This window comes from Barbus barbus (assembly GCF_936440315.1).
Source record: "Barbus barbus genome assembly, chromosome: 41".
NCBI classification, from domain to species: domain Eukaryota; kingdom Metazoa; phylum Chordata; class Actinopteri; order Cypriniformes; family Cyprinidae; genus Barbus; species Barbus barbus.
Window position 1 is genome coordinate 15,183,078 of NC_136719.1, and position 17,817 is coordinate 15,200,894.

General features: G+C 37.7%; 1 protein-coding gene across 1 annotated transcript in view; it reads right to left on the reverse strand.

Annotated features, from left to right (window-relative positions):
• Positions 1–17,817, reverse strand: part of LOC306860308 (low-density lipoprotein receptor-related protein 1-like) — a 139,975-nt gene that overhangs the window by 61,758 nt on the left and 60,400 nt on the right. The window contains exons 4-6 of the mRNA XM_079401941.1: positions 17,500–17,619; positions 17,285–17,413; positions 16,908–17,162 (exon numbers count right to left, since the gene is read on the reverse strand). Coding sequence (XP_079258067.1) covers positions 16,908–17,162; positions 17,285–17,413; positions 17,500–17,619 — 504 coding nt within the window. The remainder of the gene's footprint in view (positions 1–16,907; positions 17,163–17,284; positions 17,414–17,499; positions 17,620–17,817) is intronic.

Genomic DNA, 17,817 nt, shown 5'->3' on the forward strand with positions numbered 1-17,817 from the left:
TCTCTCAATCAGTGTGCTAAAACATAGCCCCATTATCAGGCTACTATCAAAGAAGAACCAAGAAATCAAGACAATAGTTAGTTTTTACTGTGCTTTGTAATCTCACTGGTACAAGATTCTGCTATTCATAGCTTAGTTTGTGCACCTGAATAAAGTATCTTATGTAGCACCCTATGATTTCCGTGTGGCGGAAAATGCAGATGGAATTGCAGAATCCAGTCATAAAAATCTAATTTACTGTATAACGTAAAATGTCACGGAATTTGCCAAATTACGGAAGAGTAAATCATAGTAAATCAAGTAGGTCAGTAGATTTAAATCAAAACACGATACAGACTAGTGTCTGAGATTATTAAGCCACAAAAATACTGTTTAAATATGAATCATGTATGTTCTGCGCATCTCTGTGTGAGTGAATTACTACACATACTAAAGCGTGCCTAACGCTCGCGGTGTTTTCGGCCTCTGCCGCCTCAATATAGGAGTACATGAACACAAAGCAATCACTAGAACTGCTCTGAGAGTCACTTCATGAGCATTTTACTATTTTCAATTAATTAGAGATGCTTTTGATTATTACAATTTAATTAAAATGGAACCCAGAAAATTGATAGAGAAAACAGAATTAGATACAAAAATTATTTGATGAAAATATATATATATAATTTCTGTTAAATTGTGTAAGCAGCACAATGATTTATTAATAATAAGACATGCTTTTGATTCATATTAACCATTAAAACAGAGTCTAGAAACATTTTAAATGGAAAAAAAAAAAGAAAAGAAAAAAAAAAATCCAGAAAAAATGAAAACCGAAAGAACAGAATTTGGAAAAAAATAAAACAAAGTTTGGGGATTTCATAGGGCCCTACTTATGCTTCCCAAGGTTGCACTTATTTGATTAAAAACACAGTAAAACATTATTATTGTGAATTTTTTTTTATGTAAAATACCTCTTTTCCATTTTAATATATTTTAAATAGTTATTCATGTGATATCAGTACCACTGTTGTTTTACTGGAAAATTTAATTTAATTCTTTTTTTAAAATACAGCACTCTTTTAAAAATAAAAAATAAAAAAAATTCAGCATGATCTTTCAAAAATTCTAATTCTAATATTTAAATTTGCCGATTTGATGTATTTATTGTCACTTTTGATCAATTTCATGCATCCTTGCTGAATAAAGGTATTTCTTGCAAAAAAAGAATGGTATTGAATAAATGGATCAACCAAATAAAAGCCCTACATTTTACAAAGTTTAACTGTATGAATGATCTGACAGTACAAGCAAAATTCATAAAGTGTCCCACACAAGAAACTCAAGCAAAAGAAATTTATCTAAATCAATCAATCGCTAATCCATACTGACATAAAATGTCAGATTGAATTAAACACAACAGTTACATAAGAACTGCTGTATGAATGATTTACGGATAATCTCGTTCTGCTTGTGTTTTATGAATACGGCCCAATGGGTTTTATGCATGTCTCAGCATATGTATGCATTTGTGTGTGTGTGTGTGTGTGTGTGTGTGCGTATCAGCCCAACTATGACTCACTGTCATGAGATGATTATTCACTCAGAGAGTGTTTTTTCATCAACACAATTAAAAAGACAGCAAGCAAAAAAAAAAAAAAAAAAAGACAGCAGAAACTCTACAAACACTATGGGAAAAAAAACAACTTCATGCTCAAGTGTTTCAACCTTCTCCACACATTCTCCATTACCACACCTTTTCCCTGCACATGGAGGCTGGACTTGGCCATACAGATATCCTCACTTCTGGGAAAAGAGTTTGAAATGGTAATTCTGTGAATACTAATTTTCTCTTTCTCTTCTATAACAATAAGACTCTTTCTGAGCGGCCCATGCAGAGCTCCAGCTGTGCAGGCCGGTCTGCGATGCCTCCCATGATGCTTGGTGTTGCAACAGCTGCCACCGTACTTCCTGTTACTGATTTGGATGAGTTTTTTTCTTTGCAGGCATCCACTAATGATCCTCAGACATAGGAATATATCCTTGTTGTGCAACCCAGTGCAGCGAGCTTGTGCAAACCAGACACAAACTGTTCTCACACATTTCTACAAAGTCCGGTAAACAGAAGCCCTGCTGGGAAAAGTAAAACTACCTCCAGGCCACACTAACCTGTTCCCCCCCACATGTCTCAGCCTGCAAAACAAATATCCACAGTACCTGTTGCGCAAAATTGTAAAAGACATGTTATTCCAGAGGGCATTTCATCCTAACATTCTCATTCTGTACAAATCTGCTAAAACGAACAGAGTTACTCATCTTTCTTCACCCCCTCCTTTCTTCAGAGGGAAAGTATGAAACAATACGTGGTAAGAACATCTGTAACTAATCATCTGTAACTACATCCCAGTACAGGCAAAAGGTACCACATATGGTTATGAACCGGGGATTTGTTGTGAAAATATGGCAGGAATTGCGGATGATTTTGAAAGGAGTAACACAAGGGAAAAAGAGAAGCGAAAGTAAAGATTGCTTAGATTTCAAATTACTGACAAGATCTAAATTACTGCAAGTGGAAACTGATATAGGTATGCGATTACGAATATATCAAGTGTAACTATGGTAGATAAGACAAGGTTACAGCTACCAGTAAAGTGAAGCTTAACTATATCAGTGACAGAAACACAAGAGATTTAAGGGTGAGGAGAACAAAGCGCTGAGTGTCTTTGAGGCCTGGGACACACTGGTGGGATTCTTATGAATGGACAACTCTTTCAACAAGGCCAGAGTTAGGGTAGTTCTCAGATGTATGGAATATGAAACACTGATGCATCAAGTAACAAGAAAATAATGATCCTGTTACAATCTTTGCTAAAATAATGCATATAATAATGCCAATAATAAACATAGATTATGCAAATAATCCTGCAAAATGAATTGAACTGTCAAGCCACTTAAAGGTATAATTCACCCAAAAATATCATTTCTGCCATTAACTACTCAACTCATGTCATTCCAAACCCAAAGACATTCGTTCATCTTCAAAACACAAATTAAGATATTTTGATGAAATCCGAGAGCTTTCTGACCCTGCATAGACAGCAACGCAACTGACAAGTTCAAGGCCAAGAAAGGTAGTAAGGACATCGTTAAAATAGTCCATGTGACATCAGAGGGTCAAACTTAATTTTATGAAGCTATGAGAACACTTATTGAGCAAAGAAACGAAAAAATAATGACTTCATTCAAAAGATTTTTCCCTTCCGTGTCAGTCTTTGACGCGCATTCAGACAATTCACCACACTTCAGAAATTTAAGGTTGAACCACTGATGTCACAAAGACTATTTTAACGATGTCCTTACTACCTTTCTGGGCCTTGAATGTGTCAGTTGCGTTGCTGTCTATGGAGGGTCTTTTATTTGTGTTCCGAAGATGAACAAAGGTTTTACGGGTTTGGAACGACATGACGGTAAGTATCTAATGACATAATTAAAATTTTTGGGTGAACTATCCCTTTAATATGATGTCATAAAAACTGTATAAATAAAAAAAATGGATGTGGAAGTCTTATAAATCAGCAAGACCATTCAATCAGCCAATATTTCATTTTTTGGCGGTAAATCCAATTGGTCGCTATGACATATTTACAGTGTTCTCTACATAAAAATTGTATAAGCAGGTCTTCATATGAGGAAATATAGCTCCCAGTACACAAAGACTTATTGGATTAGCCTGTTGGTTACAGTGTTTACTCCTTTTTAGTCATTTTTAATTATTATTACAGAAACGAGATGTTCTCATCTAAAGCATAAATCTTATTTTATATACATATATGTATTTTTAATATATTAATATATTTTTGCATCAAACTATTCTTTATATTAATTGATTTTAATTTTTTTTCTGATTTAGTAAACATTATGTAAAATAAATATTTTTAACTGCAGCATGCATTATTTACATATAATTTTTAATGTGTGTACCAACGGCTTTAATCCGCCATCAGCCACACTGGTATTGACATTGGCCAAAAAAAACATATTGGTCGACCAATAATAACATACCAAATGAATTTCGATAATGTATAGAGCAAACAAATGAATGGATATGCAGAAGGAAAACACACACTTACAAATGTACAAAGAAAAGTACTGACGGACAAACAAGCAAACAAATGCACAAACATACAAATTAAACTAACATATGTTACACAAACAATAAATGTCCAAATCAAACAAATAACTAAAGCATAAACTAAAAAAAAAAATTGAATTTAGAAAACTTACAAGCTACAAATAAATTTAGAAATGTACAAGCTAAACAAACGTATAGCAATGATTGACAAACAAACAAGTGGATGGAAATAAAATGATGTGCAAACAAACACACACACAAGCAATGACCGAACAAACAAATGGATGAACAAAAGAATGTTTTGTTCATCCATAACACACAAAATAAACAAACAGCAGTTTTGCACCTGACACCAGATTAGCACTTGATTAAACTTTCACCGTAACTGATATTGGACTCATTTTGCAACACTATTAGCATGCTTTTGTGCTTCCATCAATCCTTAAGTTTTTCTAGAAAGCATTTTAGAGAAAAAAAATGTATGCAATTCCTAAAGTGCAGCAAATCTGTGAAAGCAAGTGAACACCAGAAATATATACAGGAAGACACCTCAGTCACACCTCATGACTGACTGAAGTCACCAGCAGACTCTAGAGCGCAGACACATCTGGACTAGATGTGGGCCATTCTTAAAACTGCAGGACAGCTACTACACAACCAGCAGCAAGGAAGTCCTGAGACAATGAAGTATTGTGACACCCTCAAGCATGACTAAGAGAGAACTGAAATGCACTAGCCAGGTTCATCAGCCACAATGGGGACGTCCACCGCCTCTCCTCACACACTGATGATGAGTTTGTGTCTGCGTCCTGCTGTTTTCAGGCTTTTTACGGGGGAGAGCGGTCACGGGGCACATCTGGAGTTCTCATCTGCCCGGCATGCAACAGTTATAAATCACTCCCCCCTGTGAGAAACTGGACCATACAAGTCAATGCAGCACCATTACCGCACGGCACCCCCAGCATCACATAAACCAAATATATCCAGCGTATAGACTAATTAAAAAGACTCATCCATCTACAGTCCTTCCATTCCTCCCGCCTTTCCTGCAAAACGGCCACACAGTCATTAGGGATGTGGCTGTAATAACAGTTGTCCCATTCACACTGAAGAGCAGAGGCTGTTGATTTATAGGTCCAGTTAGAGGGAGATCAGAACTTTGATAACATATTATCTCAGCCCTGGTGGCGTAGGGCCTCTGGACACCGTGTAATTGAACGATGATGCTCTGATTTATGACCACTTTGAGGAAGTTTTGCGGCTGGTTTTGTAAAAGGCCTGGGAAGCTATACATAATTGGTGGCGTAGGTGCTTGCAGCATTAAACCTACAGTGAAGCAGAACAGAAGAGATCTGCTGTCTTTGAGAACATCAAAGATCAATGTCAAAAGACAGTGACAAAGCATTCTGAGACTTAATGTCTCTTTAATGGAACTGTTTTGAACCTTGCTACCGTACCTTTTTAGACTCCTGTATGCAAATGACCATGTTTAGCATCCTTTTTTTGAATCTATATGATTGCTTTGTGTAAGAAAAATACAGTGTAATTTAGGGGTGGGCGATATGGGAAAAATATCATATCACGATTTTTTATAGAAATAACACGATTCACGATTTTTATCCCGATTCTTTGTTAGTTTTACTATTTTGGTTTTACAAGTTGTCTGAGCATTACAGCCAAACTAGAAAGACAAAGATGCATGGCAGATGTTTAGGCCAAAGTGGGTGAAGATAAAAAATCTTTGTCATTATTTTATTTTTCTTATTAAAAAATAAGAACAAAGATACACATTACAAATACACATAATATACAAATAAAACAAACAGTGCTTTATTTCCAGGTACAATAGGTGTATTTAGCAGAGCATTCAATGAAATTGAATGAACAAATATAAAAATAAAACACTAGATAGACTGATTCCTAAAGCAACTGTATTAAAGTTTTTCAGTCAAGAATAGTGAGTGATTTTTCTCTTTGCGTATTTGTTGTTTTGTTAACGTTAAATGAATAGTTCCCCCATAAATTAATATTCTGTCATCTGTCTGTCAATTCTGTCATAATGTTGTATTTTTATATCATCATTTACTCAAAAGTTGTTTTAAACCGGAATGAGTTTCTTTCTTCTGCTGAACATTTATAAATGCTATTTTGAAGAAGGTGGAAAACCAAACAGTTGCTGGTCCTCAGTGACTTCCATAGGATTTTTCTTTCCTGCTATCAAAGTCAATGTGGACCAGCAACTGTTTGGTTTTCCACTGAGTAAATAATGACAGAAATTCAATTTTAGGGTGAACTATCCCTTTAATGACAGTCGACAGCATGTTTAGTGTCCTGTCCCTTTAAGAGCTGCACGCATCTAATATACAGTACAGGCACGCATCCGTTTCTCTCTTAACTATTTACTTTCATTTTAGAGATAACCAACTCAGTCTGTATGTAAACCTTGTGTGTTTTGACAGTATTAGCGCAAAATATAACTTAGTTGAGTAATCAGGCGCTGTTAGACAGGCGTTTTAGTGCGCGTGCTTCAGGTGTATGCGCTCAGAACAAGCGCACATCAGACCAGCGCGCGAATTAAACATTTAACCAGCAAGGCTTGTATGCAAATAATGTACTTTTGCGATCGCGAATAAGTGCAGTGTCCTGTCTGAGTAACTCTACTGCTGTATGTCGTGTTGTACAGTACATAGAGACGGCGGCGCCAGAACTGTATTTGACAATGTGCGCGGTAGCGCGATACTACGATATTTCTTCAAAAGCAGATCGTGGAGACATTTTTATCGTCCACGATCAAAAATCGTCATATCGCACACCCCTAGTGTAATTGTTTTCTGCTAATGTTCCCTTATAGTGAGCTTCCGCAACTGGATTACTGAATCCCTGAGTCATTGAACAAATTCAGACTAGTTTTGCGAAACAGATCAACCAATTCAAAGACTCAAAAGACTGTTAAATATTAGAGATGCACCAATCGGCCAGCTAGCGACCACAATTAGCCAGTTTTCCACATGATCGTCCCAGATCAGTGACCAGAGAGTCTGCCGATTCTGAGTCGGTCCATTTTGATGTCACCCTTACGGCGACTGATAATGTATTTATGTCGTGCCAGATGAGGTTTGCGCAGCCTGAGTGAGTGTGTATGTGAAACTCGTACAGTAATCAAAACAAATAAGTGCAACAACACACATAGAAAGTTATATATGCATAGTGCGGTAGAAAAATCCATTGCACAGCCAAGATGTTTAACCAAAATATCAACCCGACTACAATGTGACACTGATTTTATACAATCGTAGTTCAATAAGCAAGATGTTAAAATTAAGTGACTTACATTTTAGACACAATATTGACTGCTTTTGCTCAATTTCGCTGCCGAAAACAGTTCCAATCAAAGCCCAACATTTCTTATTAGTATGTTTAAAAAATATTTGAAACATGAATTTTATAAAATTATTTATGTATTTGAAATTTAATAAATGCATGTAAACGCATTTATAGAGAATATCTGTAACTTAGTCTAGATTGGGGGAATTGTAATGCTTAATAATTGTAATGCTTTTTTATTATGTAAATCTTTTTTGTATTAAAACATTATAGATTTTTGTTTGTATATACTGTCAATTATAGTTTTTAGAAAGAAAATCGGAATCGGCAATAATCTGTATTGGCAGGTCACACTAGGGCTGTGCAATTAATCGAATTCGATTATCATGCGCATCTAATCAGTAAAGCCGGTTGACGAATCGCCTTCGATTATGAATGCGATTTTGCCTAGTTTGTCAGTGAACTACGGCTCTGTGTAGTGAATGTAGGGCTCTAGACTCATTCTTCCACTGGCCGCTCTTTTGCGACTAACTTTCTCAGTCGGTCACACGAGCACATGATTTTGGTCGCAATATTTTTTTTTTCTTTTGCTACATCATGGGATTAATCAATGCATGCTGATGAACTTTTATCATAGTTTATAGTTATATGGTAACAAAATGGTTAACATTCAACCCATTCTTTTTCATCAGTAGTCTAGTATTTGTGATTTGAATTTTGTGAACGTGAGTTACTTTTGTGCCATGATATAAGCCGGTGTTCTGATGATTTGTGCTACCCGCTCAGATTCTGCTACCTCCCATTAAAAAGATAGGTAGCACAAATCGATAGCGAAAAATGCTACCTATCAGATTGTGCTACCAGCATCTTATTCATGTGGTTTGAGGCTTTTTTTTAATGTCCATACCTACCCTTACCCTAAACCTACCCGTCCACACCTACCCTTACCCTAAACTTACCCTTAAAACAATGCAAATATTTTATTGGTAGCACAATCTGATAGGTAGCATGTTTCATCGGTACACCGGCTTTGGATGCTTTCGTTTTCGAATTCACGATCTTCTTGTCACGTTTTACAAGAAAAGATAATTGTCTGTTTTGCTTACATCTATACACCTTTCACTTTTTAAGGTAAAACAATAAAACAGTAAGCTACAATGACAAACAAGCTTGCATAAGGTTTATTAACAAAAACGAATAAGATGAGGCATGGATTTATATACAGACTAATAAATTACAGAATGTTTAGCAAACACTGAGGAATCAGATAAATTAAAAAAAAGCCTCCATAGCGTAACATAAGGTAAACAGCAAACATATCAAGCTTTTCAAAATGAAAACAAAAAGAAATGTAAAACAAACTGGCTGTGGTGACGGTGCTTGCATGTTTTTTTCCCCCACAAGAATACCAACATGTTTACTAGGGCTGTGTATCACCAGCAAAGTCACGATACGCATCACGATACAGAGGCCACGATACGATACGTATCACTATACAGGACTGCACTGAATTTCACCTTAGAAGAATTTAGTAAAACAGCTGTTTATTAAACACTGCATACTATAGGGCCATTTCTAACTATAGGCAGAGCAGGCAGTTGACCTCTGCATTACGAAGGGCCTCCATAACTGTGGAGTAATAAGTAAATCAAATAAATCAACACTTGATAAATTACACTTTTCTGATAATAGAGTATTGAAGTGGAGATCGCTAAACTGCAAGCTAACCGGTGTTTTCAGAAAGCAAGTGCGTTTTTCCACAATGGAGACAGGGCGCGTGCACCTGGTTGCCAGGTTGACAAAGATAAATATCACACTTAGCAGATATTTCGGTATTGCGCAAGTGGGAGGCTCTGTTTCGGGCATTACATCTCTTTATATCAGGCAACCCAGTTGTGTTCCTCTGCGGCCAGATAAAAACTTGTTGTAGCCTATATATTATCCTGTATTCATTATTTTTTTTAGAAACCTCACTTTTCTACTCAATTTTAAACGTAATTCAATTTAAACGTGTATCGATATCGTATCGGACACAGCAGTGGCGTGCACAGACCTCCGGAGGGGCAGGGGCGAAATGGCGTTACAAGGGCACAATCGCGGAGGGGGGTTTATTGGGTGAGTGAATGGATTGGGCTGGGTGATGGGTTTGGTCCCCCTTGGCGAGGGGTGGGCAATATGGCAAAAATATACCACGAAAAAAAAAAAAAAAAAAATCACGATTCATGATTTTAATCACGATTCTTTGTCATGTTGGTTTTTCTATTTTGCAAGTTGTTTGAGCATTACAGCCAAACTAATTTCCCTATTATAAAGCCTTATAAGGTAACACAATATAAAAAAGGATGGTGGATATTTAGGCCAAAGTGGGTGAAGATAAATCTTTGTCATTATTTTATCTTTGTTATTAAATAATGAGAACAAAGATACACATTACAAATAAACACAATATATAAATAAAATAAACAGTTTTATTTTCAGGTAGGCTACAATAGGTGTATTTAGCAGGAGCATTCAATAAATTGAATGAACAAATATAAAAATAAAACACTATATAGATTGACTCCTATTAAAGCAACTGTATTAAAGTTTTTCAAGTTAGCAATGCTGGAACGGATGTGTGGGGTTTTTTTGTGCGCATGCGCTCCGTCGTGATCACTTCAACTATTTCCTTATACCAGCAGAATCAACTTTAAACACTTATTGTCTTATTAATAATCACTGTATAAAGGTCTGCTTTCATTTGTGTACACTCACAATGAAAACAAAACAGATTTTATATACACTCACTGGCCACTTTATTAGGTACACCTTACTAGTACCGGATTGGACCCCCTTTTGCCTTCAGAACTGCCTTAATTTTTGTGGCATAGATTTAACAAGGTGTTGGAAACATTCCTCAGAGATTTCGCTCCATATTGACATGATAGCATCACGCAGTTGTTGCAGATTTGTTGGCTGCACATCCATGATGCGAATCTCCCGTTCCACCACATCCCAAAGGTGCTCTATTGGATTGAGAACTGGTGGCTGTGTAGGCCATTTGAGTAAAGTGAACTCATTGTCATGTTCAAGAAACCAGTCTGAGATGATTTGAGCTTTGTGACATGGTACATTATCCTGCTGGAAGTAGCCATCAGAAGATGGGTACACTGTAGTCATAAAGGTATGGACATGGTCAGCAACAATACTCAGGTAGGCTGTGGCGTTTAAACGATGCTCAATTGGTACTAAGGGGCCCAAAGTGTGCCAAGAAAATATCCCCCACACCATTACACCACCACCACCCTGAACCGTTGAGACAAGGCAGGATGGATCCATGCTTTCATGTTCTTTATGCCAAATTCTGACCCTACCATCTGAATGTCGCAGAAGAAATCGAGACCCATCAGACCAGGCAACGTTTTAGCTGACAGGAGCGGCACCCGGTGTGGTCTTCTGCTGCTGTAGCCCATCTGCTTCAGGGTTCGACGTGCTGTGCGTAACAGAGATGGTATTGGTTGTAACGAGTGGTTATTTGAGTTACTGTTGCCTTTCTATCATCTCTAACCAGTCTGCCCATTCTCCTCTGACCTCTGACATCAACAAGGCATTTTCGTCCACACAACTGCCGCTCACTGGATATTTTCTCTATTTCGGACCATTCTCTGTAAACCCTAGAGATGGTTGTGCGTGAAAATCCCAGTAGATCAGCAGTTTTTGAAATACTCAGACCAGCCCGTCTGGCACCAACAACAAAACAACAACAAAAGTAGTCTTCACCACATCTAGATGCCTAAATGTATGGAGTTGCTGCCATGTGATTGGCTGATTAGCAATTTGTGTTACCAAGCAATTAACAGGGATGCAAACACATCATGGGCGAAAAAGGTGACAAAAACACACAGCAGAGGATCACTCCTCACGCCATTTCCACTCCCTAGGTTTCAGGTCTTTATTTAGAATTTATTATAAAATGGTGATTATAACAAATTTTAGTATTATACTGTACTGAAGTAGTATAGCAAGTATAATTAAATAGTAATGCATTAAATATTTAAGTATTTTTCGATTTATTCTAAAAACTAAATTTTTTAAACATTGCCTTAAAAGAAGCTGCTAAATATATTCAGCCAACACAGACTTGCTGCTGTTGTAGTTTTGTTACTCTGAATTTACTCTGTATGCGAAAACTCCTGATAAATCAATGACTAACTACACAATCAATCTCTTATTTATACCGTGTGTATGCGGTTTTTATATTAGGTAAATCTACAAGCATCTAGAACTCTGTAAACTTACGAAAACAAAAAATGAGTTCAGAGGGGATTCTTCTGATTAACCTACAGAAAACACCTCTGACTGGCCATTGCTTTCAACAGAGATGCCTGTGATTGGCTACAATACTCAACACTGCAAAAACACGTAAATAAACTTGTGGTTTTGTAATTCGAAACCAGAGCGTGCACGCAAAAACACACAGGAGAGTTTAAAAGTGGTGACTACAAGCGGGGCATGTAAAAAGACCCCCCCCCCCCAAAGGTTTAATAAAAACACTGTAAATTAGGCCTATTAATTATAATGATTTCATTTGCATGGTTTTTCAAACAACGAATAAATTATATAGAGAAAGCGAAAGAAAGTATTAACGGAGCTTTTTGAAACTACAAATCAGTTAAACCATTGCGTAGCAAAATGATTTACAAAAATGTTTCGAAGCACTCCAATCCAGATACATTTGATTCAGATCGGGACTACAAAGCGTGATACATTTGATTCAGATCAGGACTTCAAAGCGTGACACATTTGATTCAGATCGGGACTACAAAGCATGACACATTTGATTCAGATCGGGACTTCAAAGCGTGACACATTTGATTCAGATCGGGACTTCAAAGCATGACACATTTGATTCAGATCGGGACTTCAAAGCACATATCGCGAATCATTTGATTTAGATCTGAACATCGGAGCAGGTGGGCGGGATGTTTTTATCCCCACCGCAGTGGGGATTTCTTTAAGACTGCAAGGGAAGCTCGGCTTCCCCTATAATGTCAAAAAATTAGTGCTCAAACATGTACTATTGTGTTAACATTTTATTGATTAAAAATGCGTTAGAACACGTTCATCTCAGAGACGAGTTCGTTCAGAATCAGCTACATATAGCAGGTGACTCGATTTCCTTCTCATATATTCCCGTAGCATCAGTGTATTTGCCTGTTGAAGCCCAGCGTCCATTGACTTCTATGGAGCTGCTTTGAACAGTTTTTTTCAGTGCTTCAAAACTAGACGGTCATTGGATAAATGCTGAGATTATGTCCCGCCCCCGGACGCTCAGCGTCTCTGGCGGTGAATGGAGGAGTGGGCGGGGCTGGACTCCGGGCTTCTGCGTGATGATTGGAGGGTTTGTCGAAAGACTGCATCTCCTTTTGATTGACAGCGATTGTGTCCTATAAGAAGTCGCTGATGCTGAAGCTATTTGGGCCAGTGTTGCCAATTTAGCGACTTTTCAGACCACCCTAGTGACTTTTCAGACCACCCGACCTTTTTCCCCAAAAGTGACTAGCGACAAATCTAGCGACTTCTTTGACAAACCTTAGCGAGTCTCTGTGATCGCTGGTACTGCCGCTACGGCGCGAGGTGAGCGCGCACGCACCTCTTTCTCTGTTCAGTGAGCGGCTGAGAGGAGCAGCGCGTTCAGTTCAAATAGATATTATGTTGCTTCTCTAATTTTACATGCAAATATAGCCGAAATCACAGCACAGGAATTGTCTTGTCTTATCTTGTGTGTATTATTTGATTTAATCAGACGACGCTCGATTATAAATTAGGATTTTTGTGCAGACTAACTTCTTGGGAGGGAGAGCTGGTTATGTATTCTTAAAGGGCTGCGTTTCAGTCACTATTTCATATTTATCCCGTTGACTGACAACATAAACAGTAAAATATATGAAGGAAAACAGTTTTATTGAGAATTTGGCTGCATTAAAATACAGTATGAGCACAGAGAGACAAACAAATGTAAAAGGCAATATGACGCAATGACGTAATGAATATGCTAATTAGCGCATGACGTCATCTGGCGACATTTCGCGACTTTTCAAACTGGCTTTAGCTACTTTCCATCGAAAGAAGTTGGCAACACTGATTCGAGCTCAGTCCCATAGTGGACTTTGCTAGTGTAGTCAAAAGACAAACTGCTGCAAGTTATTTCTTGATAATTATTTCTTGATAATTGCTTGGCGAAATTGCTGGCCAATTTTCATTATACGTTTCACACAATTATACACCACATTCCTTGTTTCAGTTTAACCTAATTCCCACATTTCCTCCATCGAGTTTAATGTTTTTTTAGATCGTTTGTTCATTCATTCATTCATACAGTACAGCACACGATGGCAGAATTTACGTATAAATAAATGGACAATTTTTATGATGTAGGCCGAAAATGAGCTTCCCCTCTTTGAAAGAGCAGCAGCCGCCACTGCCCCACCGGGGATAAAAAAAATTATTCAATCAAGAGCAGTGAGTGATTTCTTTGTTGTTGCTGTTTGATTAATATTAAGAAAGTGCTGTCACTTTAAGAGAATGCACTAATACTGTACGTTCAGCCGGCTATGTCTGCTATAGAATACTTACCAAGACGGGCATTTTGACATAATTTTTGTGTGAATTTGTCCATTCAAACACAATACTTCAGAGAGCTTAATATTTGTGCGCGCTTCTGATGGGCGCACGCACAAATCTTCTCACTGCGCACACAAGCTCGCATTCTCTGGCTCTTAAATGTTTAAACTGGCTAAGATTACAAGAGTTTAGTTTAAACATAGATATCAACGTGTGCTGTTCAGGTCTCACTTGTGAGCGTGCGCTATCAGCACTCGGGTGATGACAGAATAAATGTTCATATTCCAGCATATGGCACTCGCATTGAACAAGAGGACATCCACTTTTTTTTTTTTTTCCCCCCCATCGCTGTTGTTGTAATGCACTGGGAAGCCAGAATGCGCATCCATCAACTGAAGCATACATTAGCCGTTTTTTTTTTTTACGTGTTATTTATAACAAGCCATATTGCAGATGCGTTGTTGAACAGTTGAAAAGTTGAACAGCGGTCCTAGGGCGTGCCGAACCGTGTGTGGAGAGAACCGTACGGTTCAAATTTTTTCCGCGAACCGTTCCACCCCAAATATATATATATATATATATATATATATACACATATACATACATATACATCTATACCCACATACATACCCACACACTTTTAACAAAAATCTTGATGTTGATTGTAATATCTCTTGGAACATGCAACACAACTCCTTGTTCAGGCTCTTGTTCTGTCCAGACTTGACTATTGCAATGCTCTATTGGCAGGTCTTCCAGCCAATTCTATTAAACCTCTACAATTAATCCAAAATGCCGCTGCAAGATTAATCTTTAATGAGCCGAAAAGAACGCACGTCACACCTCTGTTCATCAATTTGCACTGGCTACCAATAGCTACTCGCATTAAATTCAAGGCATTAATGTTTGCCTACAGAACCACCACTGGCTCTGCACCCTTTACCTAAATTCATTAATTCAGACTTATGTGCCCTCTAGAAGCTTGCGTTCTTCAAGTGAACGACACATTATTGTGCCATCCCAAAGACGCACAAAAACACTTTCACTGACTTTTTCATTAACTGTTCCTATCTGGTGGAATGACCTGCCCAACTCAATCCGAGCAGCCGAATCCTTGCCCATCTTCAAGAAATGGCTAAAAACTCATCTGTTCCATCTTTACTTGACCCTCTAACTCTAGCACTCTCTTTTCTAATTTTATTTTATCTATGTCTTTTTATTTAAAAAATAAATTAAAAATAAAGAATAATAATAATTACCTGTACTGCGTTAGGCTAACCAAGACTTGTAATGGCACTTACACGTTGTTGCTCTTTTGTTGGTTTTGATTGCTTCTTATGTCCTCATTTGTAAGTCGCTTTGGATAAAAGCGTCTGCTAAATGACTAAATAAATAAATAATATATAAAATATGATGTAATGCATAACTACCCATGTATATCTACATGCATGCATGTATCTATTGTACACTATTGTATCTGGGTGTTGATGACATGCCATGTTGTAAAATGCAGGCCAGCATTATTTAGTGCCATGTGAGCATAACATTCTGTTGTAAGGAAGTTATATGGAGAAGTACAGTTCAATGCTGACCTCTTTTTCCCAACACTTGTGATCATGACGCACTTTGTGGTTGGACTCATTGGACTGGGGTGTCAGAACTTTGGAAAAGCCTTTTTAGCAGTCAACATGCAAGGGAAATATTTTCCCACACTACTCTAGAAAACCAGCAGGACGTTTAATCTTGCCTGAACACAGCTACAGTAGGAACAAAACCAGACCAGGTGGCAAATAAGACAGACCTAATAATACAGAAACTCCCTACAGGGCAGGAATGTCTAGGTGATGTAACAGTTGATGTAACGGTTGATGTTATACGTTATGAAAGGTGTCGTAGCAATTGGTGCAATAGTTTTGGCAGTAAACCGTGTATCTTTGACATCCTAAATCACAGTTATTGTGTTATACAATCTAGAAAAAACACGTCACTGTCGGCATGTCACTGCAAAGAGCATGTCATCAGACACTAATTATGTGTTTTCCAGAGAAACATTAAGACTAATCATAGACTGAGCCCAATCAAAAGTAATAAATACTGACATACATACGTAAAGACCTTTCTCTGTCATTGCAGATGACAACCTGGGGCCAAAGACACGTCATGTGAAAGAGCACAACTTAACTTTTTTCCAAAATCATGTGAATTTCTTTCGGAAATGGAATGGAAAATTGGAATGAACCATGAAACCATGCACCGTGAAAGTAAATATGTAAGTAATGCAAGGATGCATTAAATTGATCAAAACTGACAGTAAACACTTTTACATTGTTACAAAAGATGTATATTTCAAATGAATTCTGTTCCTTTGAAATATCTATTCATCACAGAATCCACAAAGATATTAAGCAGCACAACTGTTTTCAGCATTCAGCTTTAACATTTTAAGATACATTTAAATAGAAGAGAGTTATTTAAATTGTAATAATATTTAGTGATTTTAATTTTGTAATTATTTTAATACTAATGTTTTATAGTATTTTTAAACAAATACAAGCAACCTTGGTGAGCAAGAGACTTCTTTTCAAAAAATATTTTAGAAAAACTTATGCACCCCAAACGTCTGAATGGTAGTGTAAGTCATAAGGGCCTCAAATGAGGGTTTGTAAATAATGACAACTTCTGCATAAACTATTATTTTGGCAGCACAAATCTGTAATCACAGGCTCAACCTAAACCAGGAAGCTCATCTAATTATGTCTTGTAAACCATGAAGGCCTTAACAAATAAATTCATAAGTTCATGTTTTTTTTTTACCCAAACCGACAACTGACATTCATGTAAAACACACAAGTAAGAACATGGTACTGACGGTGCAGGCTGAGGGAGATGTTGATGGTATTCTCCTCCGTGAAGCTCTTGGCATTGGGGAATTTGGCACACTTGAGTTGGGTGGCAGTGGGGGAGTCTCCCATGTGGATCCAGCACACGGTCTCCTGGGCGTAGATAAAGTCCATAGCGGTGGTCTGCTTGGTGTTGATGGAGATGGGATTGGCTCCGCTCAGAGAGGTGGCTTGGATATTCTGTGAGTTGGCTATGAGGAGGTATGGATGCCGATCCACAGGGTCTTAAACATAGATGGGAAAACACGGTGAGGCCTTGTCCTTACAAAACAAAAAGGATTTGACCACACAGCGAGCAAGACAAAAAAAGAACAAAGGATCAGCAGAAACTATGTTCCGTTCATACCGTTCTTGGCCTTGCAGGAACGGTTGTCTGGTTGAGGCAAGTAGCCCTCCACACAGCTGCAGGTGTAGGAGCCATCTGTGTTTGTGCATGTCTGACTGCAAGTCCCGTACACTGCACACTCGTTAAAGTCTGACACAGAGAAAGCCACATGTTTCCCATTCAATACTTCTACAGTCATCACTTAATTACAAAATCAAAATCATTCAAAAGCTCACCTTTGCATCTCTTTCCATCTTCTCCCACCTCATAGCCGTTCCAGCAGTAGCACTTTGGACCTGACAGCGTCACTGAACAGTTGTACTGGCAGCCCATGATGGTGCAGTTGTGAGCATACTCTATAGCACAGGAAACAGAGAGAACAGATAGTTAGCAGAGAAACATCCACATCCAAATTAAATATTGGACAGAAGAGATTAAAAACTGGAAAGTAGGACTGGACAAATTCACGCCATTTGTCAGATTTTGTAATATAATATAATGTAATGTAATACCTAGAGACCTTACAGATGATGAGCAGTTTGGAGAAAGTATGG